The sequence below is a fragment of the Ruditapes philippinarum genome, unplaced genomic scaffold (assembly GCF_026571515.1).
Source record: "Ruditapes philippinarum isolate M1 unplaced genomic scaffold, ASM2657151v2 ctg1728_1_1_1_1, whole genome shotgun sequence".
Lineage (NCBI taxonomy): Eukaryota > Metazoa > Mollusca > Bivalvia > Venerida > Veneridae > Ruditapes > Ruditapes philippinarum.
This window is the reverse complement of record NW_026855921.1, coordinates 178,755-193,452: the sequence shown is the minus strand read 5'-3', so window position 1 is coordinate 193,452 and position 14,698 is coordinate 178,755. Positions and strand designations below refer to the sequence as shown.

The window sequence follows — 14,698 nt, the reverse complement described above, 5'->3', positions numbered from 1 at the left end:
GTTATGGCCCTTTGATAAAAAGGTGTTTTTTTTCTCTGTGTTGCCAGATACACAAAAGCTTGTCAATACTACTCCTCATAAACTACTGGTGCAATTTCATCCAAACTTTACAGGAATGATCAGTACCAAGTCTAGTTGTGCATATTGTCAGCATTTTCCGGTTTAATGATTTTTTGTCAGAGTTATGGCCCTTTAATAATTTTTATTGTTAAAGTTTGTCTGGACTACTTCTCTTATACCACTAATGCAATTTCAATGAAACTTTACAGGAGTGATCTGTAGCTCAAGTCCTTGCGCATATTGCACGGGGTTTTCTGGTTGAATGATTTTTGGCCGAGTTATGGCCCTTTGATAAAAAGGTGTTTTTTTCTGTGTGTTGCCAGATACGCAAAAGCTTGTCCGGACTACTCCTCATAAACTACTGGTGCAATTTCATCCAAACTTTACAGGAATGATCAGTACCAAGTCTAGTTGTGCACTGCCCGTCTGTCTGTCCGTCTGTCACAAAATTTGTCCCAACATGAAATTGGCCATCATGAGGCGACACATGTGATTACTGATCGCTCTTGTTGTCCCCCGCCTTTTCTAAGAAAAAAAGGGGGATATAGTAATAGGCTCCGTCCGTCCGTCCGTCTGTCCGTCCGTCCGTCACACTTTCGTGTCCGGTCCATAACTTTGTCATGTATCAAAGGAATCTGAAATAACTTTGCACAAATGATTGTTATAATAAGACGATGTGTCATGCGCAACAACTAGACCCCTACCTCCAAGGTCAAGGTCGCAATTGCTTATTCAAGGTCAACATTGTCTATTTGATGGTATATGTCGTGTCCGGTCCATAACTTTCTTGTCTTTGAAGGGATTTTGTAAATACTTGCCACAATTGTTCACAACAATGAGACGATGTGTCATGATTAACAACCGGTCACCTACCTCCAAGGTCAAGGTCACACTTGGAGGTCAAATGTTAACATAGTCTATTACAGGGTATATTTTGTGTCCGGTCCATAACTTTTTCATTTATCAAAGGAATCTGAAATAACTTGGCACAAATGTTTGTTATAATAAGATGATGTGTCATGCGCATCAACCAGACCCCTACCTCAAGGGTCAAGGTCGCACTTGCTCATTCAAGGTCAACATTGTCTATTTGATGGTATATGTCGTGTCAGGTTCATAACTTTCTTATCTTTGAAGGGATTTTGTAAATACTTGCCACAATTGTTCAAAATAATGAGACGATGTGTCATGAGCAACAACCGGTCACCTACCTCCAAGCTCAAGGTCACACTTGGAGGTCAAAGATTAACATAGTCTATTACAGGGTATATTTTGTGTCCAGTCCATAACTTTTTCATTTATCAAAGAAATCTGTAATAACTTGGCACAAATGTTTGTTATAATAAGAAGATGTGTCATGCACATCAACCAGACCCCTACCTCCAGGGTCAAGGTCAAACTTGCTCATTCAAGGTCAACATTGTCTATTTGATGGTATATGTCGTGTCCGGTCCATAACTTTCTTATCTTTGAAGGGATTTTGTAAATACTTGCCACAATTGTTAACAATAATGAGAAAATGTGTCATGCGCAACAACTGGTCACCTACCTCCAAGGTCAAGGTCACACTTGGAGGTCAAAGATTAACTTAGTCTATTACAGGGTATATTTTGTGTCCCGTCCATAACTTTTTCATTTATCAAAGGAATCTGAAATAACTTGGCACAAATGTTTGTTGTAATATGACAATGTGTCATGCGCATCAACCAGACCCCTACCTCCAGGGTCAAGGTCGCACTTGCTCATTCAAGGTCAACATTGTCTAATTGATGGTATATGTCGTGTCCGGTCCATAACTTTCTTATCTTTGAAGGAATTTTGTAAATACTTGCCACAATTGTTCACAATAATAAGACAATGTGTCATGCCCAATAACCGGTCACCTACCTCCAAGGTCACACTTAGAGGTCAAAGATTAACATAGTCTTTTACAGGGTATATTTTGTGTTCAGTTCATAACTTTTTCACAGATAATATAATAAAAATAATAAGACAATGTGTCTTGCGCAACACCTGCTTCCCTACCTCCAAGTTTAAGGTCACACTTAGAGGTCAAAAGTTAACATAGTCTGTTTAAGGGTATATTTTGTGTCTGATCTAGAACTTCTTCAGGATTTTAAAATAACTAGGCACAAATAGTCACAATGATAAGATGATATGTCATGATTAACACATGTGTCCCTACCTCCAAGGTCAAGGTCAGACATAGAGGTCAAAGATTTACATAGTCTGTTATAGGGTATATTTTGTGTCCAGTCTATAACCTGGGATTTTAAAAATACTTTGCACAAATAATCACAATGATCAAAATGATATGTTAGGTGCAAAACATGGGTCCCTACCTCCAAGGTCACACTTAAAGGTCAAAGATTGACATAGTCTGTTATAGGGTATATTTTGTGTCTGATCTATAACTTCTACATAGTTAAAGGGATTTTGAAAATACTTGGCACAAATAGTAATATTAATAAAACGATATGTCATGCGCAACACCTGCACCCCTACCTCCAAGGTCAAGGTCACACTTAGAGGTCAAAAGTTAACATGATAGAATTTTAAAGTTCCGCGTTTCATTGAACTAGTACTTCTTTAATAAATTTATTGTTGCATTTGCAGATCTAGCATTGATCAAAATTTTGGACTGAAAGTCCTGAATTCCATACCTCAATCTTTTGAAATAGCACAATTTTATGCTTCATATAAAACTTCCCCGAGGCGGGGGACGTTGGTAACTCTGTTACAAATTCTTGTTTAAGTTGTAAAGATGTCTGAAAGGTTATTTTACTCTGTATAAATGGTTGTCTAAGCTTATATTGCAAACAGCTGTTTATACACGGCCATTTAACATCAGACATCTTTATAACGAGCTAATAAAACATCACAATTATTTCATTTGAAGCAAAACGTAAACACTTATAACTTCACAGCAGTCGTGTATAAATTTTTTATATAAAAGTCACGATCATTCAATATAGAACAATGTTACAAACGTGCAGTATAGAATTGATCATAATTTTGTAAATACATATGATTGGCGTCCGCGCCGAAGCGCGGCGCTCTTATGGAATGAAATCAGATTTTGAGAAAGGGTGACAGCAACTTCTCGAGCCTTTTAGTCGGTCATAATAAAAGCCGATAATTCCGATCGGTGTGAGGGTGCTTGATTATTAATTAAGAATTAAATGTCGCGATATGTTGCAATGAATAGCGAACTGGAAAATTTCGCAATGAAAAAACCTTTTCCGTCAATAAATCGCACTCTTCGAGTTTTTTTATTTATAATTTTGTAGTACACAGTGGGTTATCAGGGTATGTTATTGTTGTTGTACATGTATCCTAGAATGATCAGTTGATGACCTAAATATTCCGAAAATCTATTTATAGATATATCTATTTATCACTCCTATCGGTAATTCCCGGTCTCTCCCGGTCTATAGTGACCGGCGAATAGTACCACACGTTTATTGTCCGGTCTCTCCCGGTTTTGGAGTAGATGTTTGATATCGTTACAATTAAAAAAAAAACAAAAACAACAATAGCATGTTTCATTTTATCTATATGAGATAAAAACAATAAATATGTACAATAATTTAGAAAAGGGTACATTTTTATGGTATTAATATGACATTATCAACTTTGAAACATTTTATTTAATTTGTTATCCGTGTTTAGTAAAGATGCCGAGGACTACAAATTAGATTTTATGAATTATTCAATTGATTGATAATTTAAAAAATGATAAAGAAAAATACAAATGTACATGTACATGGTTTAAGAATAAACAATATTATATATTGAAAGATAAACCATAATTTACTGACTTTTTCCAGTTAAGTTTTGACTTAATTATAATCGTCAGTCAATATGGCAATTGAATTCTTAAAATTTATTTTACAATTTTAATAAAAAAAAAGAGTAGTACGCTCGTAAACATAAAAAACTCAGTATTAAAATATAACATAAAACACAAAAAAGAAAAGAAAACAATATTAATAAAATTTGTATTTTTTTTAATTAAAATTAATAGATATTACAATTATTGTATAATAAAAAATTATGCTCAACATAACCAACATGTTAATATAACCAGTGTCATATTTTTACTAAGTGTGAACAGATACCTTAATAGGGGGTCTTCGCTAATAGCGATAACATAATAAGGGACAATTACAAAGGTGTGGTATACGTGTTCACCATGCGTTACACATATGGATTATAAATAATTGTATACATGTATATCCGTTGCTATTAATAACCACGGTCATAAAGAAAAATAAAAAGTAATATTCTAATCTCTAGCATGCCAATCAAAGTTCATAATGAACACGCTCATTCATAAGTGATATACAATTCTGGTAAAAACCAATTAACCATTGAAAAGTGTATAAGAATATTTTGTCATCATATGTCTACTAGTTCATCTTCACTTGCTGCTTTTCTTGCTTGGACGCCCTTTGATGCTTTGCATCAATGCTTTTCTTGTTATATGTTTAGATATGATAAATTCCGTGAAACGTGAAAGAAAAAACGCTATAGTATGCAGTGTCAGCATTATAAAGATAAATGTTTATGTATGTATAAAATACAAACGGAACACATTTTGTTCTATAAAAAGAAAATGTAAAACAGCAGCATAAAATATTAGTGAGCAACGTGTAATAAAGTTAACCACTGATAATACTTGCTGCAATTCTTTGTGTCATTATAGTGTTTAAGGTGCATAAATTTTAAACTATTTCGTATCTGTAATTAAGTTCATCAATGTTTATGAGAGCAGATGAGAGCAGAATAACATAAGGCTTTGCATGCTTTTTAGCCAAGACCATATAATATTATGAAAGGTGAGCGTTATAATTGATTTAGATAAATTGGGTCATACATGTATTACCTATATTTTTTTAACTAAATAGATTATTTGTGATGGTGCCCGTCTGTATGCAGAAAAGATTCACTCCATCCTAGAAAGAAATTGTTACTACGATGATAAGCTGAATGCAGAGTTTGACGTCAATGATAGGGTAAGTTATTTATACATGAATTTTCAGCATGCTGACGTTCTGAAATATTTGATGTTGCATCCTTAAATATTTAATTGATCATCAATAGAAAGAACATGTATATAAAGAAATAGTTTCAATATTTGATAAGTAAGGCTAATTTTTCAGTTGTGTATTACACTGAACAACATAGAGCACGTACGTATGTACCTCAGTGGATTGTCAAGCCTCCTGGCCTGGGACAACATAATTATGATGATATCCACACGTTACTGTAACGATGCTATAGGACATCAGGCACAAGGCACTCTTCAACGTCTGGTTGACCTATCTAATGAAGAAATCTTGATTAAAAGTGCAAAATTGCTGAAACAAATCTGTGAGAAAATGAAGGGTGATATTGAACGTTACATGGAAATATTTACCAAGAAAGAGCCTAAGAAAGTGTCTGTAAGTATATCCTTGTTTACCAGTACGTACATCATTTATCCATTAACATCGTATACCAGTACGTACATCATTTATCCATTAACATTGTATACCAGTACGTACATCATTTATCCAATAACATTGTACACCATTATGTAAATCATTTATCCATTAACATCCTATACCAGTATGTACATCATTTATCCATTAACATTGTATACCAGTACGTACATCATTTATCCATTAACATCGTATACCAGTATGTACATCATTTATCCATTAACATCGTATACCAGTATGTACATCATTTATCCATTAACATCGTATATCAGTATGTACATCATTTATCCATTAACATCGTATACCAGTATGTACATCATTTATCCATTAACATCATATACCAGTATGTACATCATTTATCCATTAACATCGTATACCAGTATGTACATCATTTAGCCATAAACATTGTATACCAGTACGTACATCATTTATCCATTAACATTGTATACCAAGCAGTATGTACATCATTTATCCATTAACATCGTATACCAGTATGTACATCATTTAGCCATAAACATTGTATACCAGTATGTACATCATTTATCCATTAACATTGTATACCAAGCAGTATGTACATCATTTATCCATTAACATCGTATACCAGTATATACATCATTTATCCATTAACATCTTATACCAGTATATACATCATTTATCCACTAACATTGTATACCAGTAAGTACATCATTTATCCATTAACATCGTATACCAGTATATACATCATTTATCAATATTTATTCAGTAAAAATTGTTAATTACCATACAATTTGTGGCCATAAAATAATTAATATGTGGATTTTATTACCTCCCTTTAATAAATGTCATTAATTCACTGCCAGATTGTACGGATTATGCTAAAAGTCCGTAATATTATCATTTTACAGTATAAATTACCATATTGTGTTTGCCGGGAAATACATTATAATTTAACATTCCCACTTTTTTCATGACGTTACTTCATTTGTTTATATGTTTATTGTTTATTAAAGTTTCGACTGAAGATATGCGAAGAAAGCATTGAAAGCGCTACCGAATATACATAGAGTTTGTTATTTCTTAAACATTATTATTTTATCTATATGTATATGCATATATATATATAAAAAAAAAGAAGTTCGATTCCTTGTGTGGATCTCATGTATAAAAAAAGTATGTTTTGGGAAATGCAGAGTACAAAGTTCGTTAATTTTTTATACGTTTATTTCTGTTAGCGCTTTCAAATGTTTTCACATATCTTGCCCTTGCTAATAATATCTTGACTGTCTGAAAACATTTGAAAGCGCTAACAGAAAAAAACGTATAAAAAATTAACGAACTTTGTACTCTGCATAACCCAAAACATACTTTTTTTATATAAATATTTTTATATATATATATATATATATAAAAATTTGGAGAAAATAAATGTTCATACAGTGCTAAAGTATAAAAACCCAAGTACTTTCGGCGTATTATGCCTTCATCAGGTGTGTATTACATGTATAATGTGCACACAATAGAGCACAAAATCTCTATACGTGTGTACTGAATAGTATCAAAAATTAAACTGAAACACAGTCGCTAGAAAGTTGATAAAATTACATTGATTATATAATCGATGTAATTTTATCACCTTTCTAGCGACTGTGAATAACGTAGAATGTCTTTTTTACTGGACTCTGTTTTTCATTTTTTTCATATTCTACGTAGAAACGTTTTTTTGGGGTTTTTTTGATAAATGAAAAAAATAAGAATTCATGCTCCAGATAACCTGTCTTTATACTTTTACAATCTTTATAAGCATAATCTGTTTAACTTTACCTATTATTCTCTATAAATGTTTTTATGATATTATAAAACAGTCTGAGATAAATTTGTTAATTTGTAAAATGCATATTTGTTTATACGAACTGCAAATATAAAAAATTAGAACACAAATTTCTTCCAAGTTCCCTTGGAGCAAAATTGTTCCTGTCCTTGGAGTCATGTGTTTTCCTTATATGTATAAAGTAAAAACTTAAAGCTAGAGCTAAGATAAAAGGTCAAGGTGAAAGGCCAAATTATGTTTATCCGTCTATAACTTTTACGGACCTGTGTCTTGCTTTTGCACCCTTGTCAAGGTAGTACTTTAAGGTGAAAAACGATATATTGCAAGGGCATCCATGTTCTGTGGACACACTTCTAGTTTGCTTTATCTTATTGTTCTTTATTGAAAAAAGTTGCTGATTTGAATCCATCATTTTACATTTCTTTGTTTAGTCTGTGGACAAATTTCTTGGATATTTGAACACTAATCTACAAACATTGAACAGCCAGCTGATGCCAGACATCTACCCATATGTACATGAGCAATTATGGGAATTAATTTTGAAATCCCTGGACAAGCAGCTCCTCACAGGGGTTTGTATTTAGAAAATCTTGTTAACAATGTTCCCTTTAAGCTTTTAAGTAACCTGAGATTCAGAAATCTTATATGTTAAAAGGAGAATCATATGTCTGACACACATCAATACCGATGCATTTCATTGTCAATTTGTAAGACTACCTTTCAGATTTATAATTATTTCACCTTCCTGTTTTACTTTCAATCTGTAGAATAGTTCATTAAAAGTTTAAGGGATATTAAAACCAAAATATTGGAATTGAGTAGTAAACGATATAAAATTTGGTCAAAGTGCATGCTGGCTTTCTACAGGTGACATAGGTTTGCTATAATGTTGCCTGTCCCCATGAGTTAATATTTGAATCGTAAACAAAATATATATTGCATAAAGACTTGAAAAATTACCAATTTATTCCATTTGAATTATTATACTGATACAGGTATATAAATAAACCAAATTGACAAAAACATTTATTTTGGTGGCTGATTTGTGCCATTCGTGTTTTCGCCCACGACCCCGCCAAGCGAAAAGTTGAAAAATTTACAAGTTAAAATGGCGGGGGCGTGGAGCAAAAAAACACTTATTAGCGCCCCCGCCATTTTAACATGTTAATTATCAACATTTTCGCTTGGCGGGGTCGCGGGACAAAAACACGCTTATTAGCTTCGGCGCGCGGCGAAGTTTTATTTGTTTAACTTCGCCCCACGCCCTTGCTAATTATTGTGTTTTGGTCCCGCGACCCCTTCGTTTTATTTCTTAAATCCTGCTCCGTGCTCCCGCGGGGCAAAGTTTTATTGATTAAACTTCACCCTGCACCCTCGCTGATTAGCGTGCTTTCGCTGCGCGCCCCCGCCATTTAACATGTTTATTATCGACTTTTTGCTTGGCAGGGTTGCGGGACAAAAACGCGCTAATTAGCGGGGGCACAAGGCGAAGTTTTATTAGTCCCCTACCGGTTTAACTGAAAATTCTGGTTGCTATGGCAACAAATAGTCTGAAAATATGGCAAATTTAACACATAAACTGGATCCAGTGATAACTCAAAAAGTACTGAAAATATTTAAATGAAACTTGAAATATGGGTAGATGGCAGTCTGGAGATTATGCACATCTTTTTTTTTTTCTTCCTATGTTGAAAATTCTGGTTGCTATGGCAACAAAAAGCCTGAATTTCAAGATTTCTGATGTAAATTTTTCAGCTTTTTCACTAGAAGTTCTTTATTTCTTAAGGTGTTTACTTCAAACTTTAAATTTAAGTTTCTGGTCATCAACCACATCATATGTGACAAGGTTTACAACTCTAGCACAAAAATTATCAGTATTACCTCCCTTGAACTTAGAATTTTTATGAAAAAAAAATGTTGTCTTTTTTAAATAACTTCTTTATTTCCTAATGTATCTACTTCAAACTTCATATATATGTTTCTTATTATCACTCAACATTTTTTAGAAGGTTAAATACTCTAGCAAGACTATTTTCAGAATTATGTCCCCCTTGAACTTAGATTTTTTTCGAGAAATTGGTATTTTTCACTCCAACTTCTTCATTCCTTATAGGATTTACTTTAAAATCCCACATCGTAATAGTATGACAAGGTTATATAAACATAATTTCCTTACTAGGCAGGGAAACTTAACACATCACTGTGATATAGACAAACTTAGAACTCAAAAGATTTAAGTTCATTCATTCACTGGTAAAATTGAATGGCCAATGGCCCATCAGAATGTTGTTGGGGTTCTAACCGGTAGGGGACTTATGGATTGCTTGCAATACTATGATAATTGCTTGTTTATTCAACTTCGCCCCACGACCCTGCTTATTAACGTGTTTTTGTCCCGCGACCCTGTTGTTTATTCTTAAATCTCGCTCCGCAGCCCCGCATAGTGAAGTTTTATTTATTAAACTTCGCTGCAGCGCCCCCACTAATAAGCGTGTTTTCGTCCAGCACCCCCGCAATTTAAACTTGTTTATTTTCGACTTTTCGCTTGGCGGGGTCGCGGGGCGAAAACACGAATGGCACAAATCAGCCACCATAATTTATTCAAATTTTGAACGACAGTAATTGTGATAACGGAGGCTTTTATGTGGAGTTTGTTTTTTAATTATTATTTCAGCAACAACCAGAGTACTATGACAAGATGAAGACTCATCTACGGGCGATAACTTACTTCTTTCAACGGACAGGTCTTGAGGAACAAAAACTGTATAACATGCTGCATGATGATTTCAAAACAAGGCTGGATGATAATTCTAAAAGATCTGAAGAACTAATGCGCCTATACTACAATCAACTAGCCACAGATGTTGTAAGTGAACGCATGTCAAATAAAACTTATAAAAGATTTACATATCACAGGTGAATTTAATGTAAAAATATCCTTGATATAGAATCAGAATGTCTTGGATGGTGTGCAAACTTTATCTTATGCTTATATTTATGAGTGAAGGTCAAAGTCTGTTTGGTTAACTTGAAGGGCTATCCTTATTATTATGCTCAAGTGTGAAGACAATCCATTCAAAAATAATAAAGTTATAGCCAATAATACACAAATAGCAAAAAAAAAAAGCAAAATTTTGAAATATGACCTTGAATGTCAACATCATTTATGGATGAAGGTCAATGTTAGTCTGGTCTACTGAAAGGTCTTGTCCCAAGGGTTGTTATGGCCAAGTATGAAAAGAATACACCAAGAACTTAAAAGTTATGATCAAGGTACAAGTTTGAGTAACTGTAACAATACCTCTATTTTTTTATTTATAATTTATTTAGCTAAAAATAATGATCATCTTTGAATTTTAGAATCCAAGATGTTTGGGAACATTGTCTAAAATAAAAATAAGACTCCAAGTTGTTTTGAAAAATTGTCTTATAATTCTATACAAAGAAAACAGGCGAGGTTTTATGCACACAAGGAATGGTCAGCAGGGCACTGCATACCTTTAGAAGAGACAAATGTCTGTTTAGATCTGTGTAATTGTTAAAATTACAGGGGAAGCATTAGGACACGAAAATTCCATTACGTCCGTACTAGTAGTACTCATTATGTCTCCCCCACCTCGGGGGGAGACATATTGTTTTTGCCCTGTCCGTCCGTCAGTCCGTCAGTCCGTCCGTCCGTCAGTCCGTCCGTCCGTCAGTCCGTCCGTCCGTCCATTCTTCGTTTCCGGACGATAACTAGAGTTCCTTTTGACCTACAACCCTCAAACTTCATAGGATGATTGGTCTTATAGAGCTGATGATCCCTATTGTTTTTGGGGTCAGTAGGTCAAAGGTCAAGGTCACAGTGACCGTTGGTCAATTTCTCGTTTCCGGATGATAACTAGAGTTCCTTTTGACCTACAGCCCTCAAACTTCATAGGATGATTGGGTCTTATTGAGCAGATGATCCCTATTGTTTTTGGGGTCAGTAGGTCAAAGGTCAAGGTCACATGACCGTTGGTCAATTTCTCGTTTCCGGATGATAACTAGAGTTCCTTTTGACCTACAGCCCTCAAACTTCATAGGATGATTGGTCTTATAGAGCTGATGATCCCTATTGTTTTTGGGGTCAGTAGGTCAAAGGTCAAGGTCACAGTGACCGTTGGTCAATTTCTCGTTTCCGGATGATAACTAGAGTTCCTTTAGACCTACAGCCCTCAAACTTCATAGGATGATTGGTCTTATAGAGCAGATGATCCCTATTGTTTTTGGAGTCAGTAGGTCAAAGGTCAAGGTCACAGTGGACCGTTGGTCAATTTCTCGTTTCCGGATGATAACTAGAGTTCCTTTTGACCTACAGCCCTCAAACTTCATAGGATGATTGGTCTTATAGAGCTGATGATCCCTATTGTTTTTGGGGTCAGTAGGTCAAAGGTCAAGGTCACACTGACCGTTGGTCAATTTCTCGTTTCCGGATGATAACTAGAGTTCCTTTAGACCTACAGACCTCAAACTTCATAGGATGATTGGTCTTATTGAGCAGATGATCCCTATTGTTTTTGGGGTCAGTAGGTCAAAGGTCAAGGTCACAGTGACCGTTGGTCAATTTCTCGTTTCCGGATGATAACTAGAGTTCCTTTTGACCTACAGCCCTCAAACTTCATAGGATGATTGGTCTTATAGAGCAGATGATCCCTATTGTTTTTGGGGTCAGTAGGTCAAAGGTCAAGGTCACAGTGACCGTTGGTCAATTTCTCGTTTCCGGATGATAACTAGAGTTCCTTTTGACCTACAGCCCTCAAACTTCATAGGATGATTGGTCTTATAGAGCAGATGATCCCTATTGTTTTTGGGGTCAGTAGGTCAAAGGTCACAGTGCAGTGGGGGAGACATGCGCTTTTTTACAAAAGCATCCTCTAGTTTAATACTGTGACAGGACGGGTACGATTCAGTCAATATTTTAATTTGCCAGGAATCGAACACCATGTAACTTATTATGCCCCCCTTCGAAGAAGACAGGGTATATTGTTTTGCTAATGTTTGGTCTGTCGGTCTCTCAGTCGGTAGACCACATAGTTTCCACTGATTATCTTAAAAACTATTTATCACAAAGTCTTCATATTTCACATACTTATTGGTCTTAACTAGTAGATGACCCATTTTGATGTTGGGGTCACTAGACAAAGGTCAAGGTCACAGGGCCCTTAAATGCCAGAATGGTTTCCGCTCATTATCTTGAAAACAACTTATCACAAAGTCTTTATATTTCACATACTGATTGGTCATAACTAGTGGATTTTTGGGTCACTAGAGAAAGGTCAAGGTTACAGGGGTCTAAATGTCAGAATGGTTTTTGCTCATTATCTTGAAAACTGTTTATCACCGAGTCTTTATATTTCACATGTTGATTGGTCATATTTAGTAGGTGACCCCGATTGATTTTAAGGTCATTAGTTCAAAGATCAAGGTCACTGGGGCCTTAAATGTCATTATCCGCTCATTATCTTGAAAACCATTTACAGTGGAGCCTTGCTAATCCGAACCCTTCTAATACGGAATCCTTTCTTATCCGAATGAAGTGTCTGGTCCCGATTTCATATTGTTATATTTTCAATAGTAAAAAACTTTCCGGATCCAGAACCTGTCTACTCCGAATTCCGGATGATTTTCTCAATTTTTGTTCTTATTTTATTATAAAATTAACCTCTCGGATTCGAACAGATTTTGCCAAATGTCACACCTACATTCAAAATAACAAAAAATCGCATATTTTACAGCTGTAAACATACACCAAACTGATAAGAGTAATTTTGCCTGATTAATGGGTGAAACGTATGATCAGTAAAGGTGTGAAAATTACACTTTTCTTGCCTTGATATCTACTTATTGTTTTTCATCACCTTCAATAAATATTTTGATATAATGCAATACAAATATCTTTTAATTATTTGTAACGAATTTAATGACACGTGATTAAGTAACAGAATTAATGGAAACTGTCAGTGAATTCGGATAATCGCCGAATCTGATAAGAGTATAACAACAATTGACAAATGCTGGTACGAATATTTAATCATGTCTCAGCCTCCTGTTTAACATCATACATGTAGGTAAACTTACCCTTGAGGAGATAACATTTTTGCTTATTTATTTATCTTTATTTATTATACCCCCAAAACAAAGTTTGGGGGGTATATAGGAGTCACCCGGTGGTCGCTCGATTGGTCGGTCCAGCGGTCCGTTGCATATTCCTTGTCCGGAGCATAACTTGAAGACTAATGGTTGGAATTCAATAAAACTTCATACAATGGTCAAGCACATTGAGAGGAAGTGCAGTGCACAAGAACCATAAGTTTATCTTCAATAATTACAGAGTTATTGCCCTTTGTTACTTTTCCTTGTCTGGAGCATAACTTGAAAAGTACTGGTTGGAATTCAAAACAACTTCAGAGTAATTGTCAAGCACTATAAGAGGAAGTGCATTACACAAGAACCATAACGCTTTCCAGAGTAATTATAGATTTATTGCCCTTTGTTACTTTTCCATTGCTTTTTTCTTGTCCAAAGCATAACTTGAGAATTACTAGTTGGAATTCAATACAATTTCATACAATGGTCAAGTATATTGAGGGGAAGCGCAGTGCACAGAAACCATAACTCTTTCTTGACTCATTTAAGAGTTTTTGCCCTTTGTTACTTTTTATTGTCCAGTGCATAACTTGAAAATTAATGGTTGGAATTCAATGAAACTTCATACAATGGTCAAGGGCAGTGAGTCGAAGTGCAGTGCACAATAACCATAACTCTATTTGGACTAATTACAGTTATTGCCCTTTGTTACTTTTTTGTTCAGTGCATAACTTGAAAACTAGTAGTTGGAATTAAATACAACTTCATACAATGGTCAAGCGCAATGAGAGGAAGTGCAGTGTAAAATAACCATAACTCCATCTTCAATATTTGTAGAGTTATTGCTTTTTGTTCCTTTTCCTTGTCTGGTGCATAACTTAAAAACTAATGTTTAGAATTCAATGCAACTTCATACAATGGTCAAGCGCATTGAGAGGAAGTGCAGTGCTCAAGAAGCGTAGCTCTTTCTGGATTTATTACAGAGTAATTCAATAAAACTTCATCAATGGTCAACCACATTGAAAGCAAATGCAACATACAAGAACCACAACTATCTTTAATTGCCCACAACCATAACTCTATTTCAATTCTTTTACAAGGTATTTTGTTACTTGTAACTTCCTCATTTCTAAAGCAGTCTTGCGGGGGGGGTATTAATCACATTTAATGATAGTTCTAGTTTATTTTTATATTCACATGTATTAAAATGAACGATAAGAGATTGCAATAATAAAAT

The 14,698-nt window shown here is 34.7% G+C and overlaps 1 protein-coding gene across 3 annotated transcripts in view; it reads left to right on the top strand.

The window, feature by feature from the left end:
- The window catches only part of LOC132744808 (protein unc-13 homolog D-like), a 333,410-nt gene that overhangs the window by 270,731 nt on the left and 47,981 nt on the right, over positions 1-14,698 (top strand). For 2 of the 3 annotated variants that reach the window (XM_060733587.1, XM_060733588.1), the window contains 4 exons: positions 4,971-5,078; positions 5,226-5,507; positions 7,785-7,925; positions 10,028-10,219. In XM_060733587.1, coding sequence (XP_060589570.1) covers positions 4,971-5,078; positions 5,226-5,507; positions 7,785-7,925; positions 10,028-10,219 — 723 coding nt within the window. The remainder of the gene's footprint in view (positions 1-4,970; positions 5,079-5,225; positions 5,508-7,784; positions 7,926-10,027; positions 10,220-14,698) is intronic. The other variant, XM_060733589.1, reaches the window with a different exon arrangement.